This window comes from Octopus bimaculoides, chromosome 18, assembly GCF_001194135.2.
Source record: "Octopus bimaculoides isolate UCB-OBI-ISO-001 chromosome 18, ASM119413v2, whole genome shotgun sequence".
Taxonomy (NCBI): domain Eukaryota; kingdom Metazoa; phylum Mollusca; class Cephalopoda; order Octopoda; family Octopodidae; genus Octopus; species Octopus bimaculoides.
This window is the reverse complement of record NC_068998.1, coordinates 46,062,115-46,063,041: the sequence shown is the minus strand read 5'-3', so window position 1 is coordinate 46,063,041 and position 927 is coordinate 46,062,115. Positions and strand designations below refer to the sequence as shown.

At 42.2% G+C, this 927-nt stretch overlaps 1 protein-coding gene across 1 annotated transcript in view; it reads left to right on the top strand.

Moving 5' to 3' along the window:
- Positions 1 to 487: 487 nt before the first annotated feature.
- LOC106882022 (shootin-1) overlaps positions 488 to 927 on the top strand; it is a 9,043-nt gene continuing 8,603 nt past the window's right edge. Inside the window, exon 1 of the mRNA XM_014932583.1 lies at positions 488 to 607. Coding sequence (XP_014788069.1) covers positions 488 to 607 — 120 coding nt within the window. The remainder of the gene's footprint in view (positions 608 to 927) is intronic.

Genomic DNA, 927 nt, shown 5'->3' with positions numbered 1-927 from the left:
GGCACATAAAAGACACCATTTCGAGCATGGCCGTTTTCGTGCGGGTGACACGTAAAAGCACCCACTACACTCTCTGAGTGGTTGGCGTTAGGAAGGGCATCCAGCTGTAGAAACTCTGCCAAATCAGACTGGAGCCTGGTGTTGCCATCCGGTTTCACCAGTCCTCAGTCAAATCGTCCAACCCATGCTAGCATGGAAAGCGGACGTTAAACGATGAACGATATATAAACCTATGTGTGTGTCTTTGTGACAGTGTTTGCCCCCCATCACCACTTGATGACTGGTGTTTATGTCCCCTTAACTTAGTGGTTTGGCAAAGAGACCAACTCAAGCAAGCATGGAAAAGCAGATGTTAAACCAATGATGATGATGATGATGATGGTGTGTGTGTATGTATACATGCATCTACCACAACCTTAATTGTATATGCATTTGCATTTATGTACATCCCCCCCCCACGCCACACACACACACACGCACATACGTAATGTCTGATTATCCTTTCTCAGATCTACAGAATAAAGTGGCTGAAATGAAGTTAAAGAATAATGAACTCCAAGAGGAACAGAACAACCGAGAAGAAGAGAATCGAGAAACCAAAGAGAGGGTAAGTTGGGAAGTTGCAGGGTTAGGGTTAGGGTTAGTCACACTAACAAACACATTTAAAAGCATGACTGTGTGGCAAGAAGCTTGCTTCCCAACCACATGGTTCTGGGTTTAGTCCCACTGTGTGACAGCTTGGGCGAGTGGCTTCTACCATAGAGTTTTGTAGGGTGATCAAAATTTGATAACCCTACAAGACTAGGTGAAAGCGCTAATTTATAAAACATGTGACATATGAATGAAAATCTGTAAATGTACAACCATCCAGACATCTGAGTACCTGATTATTATTTTTCCTAATATATATATATATATATATATATA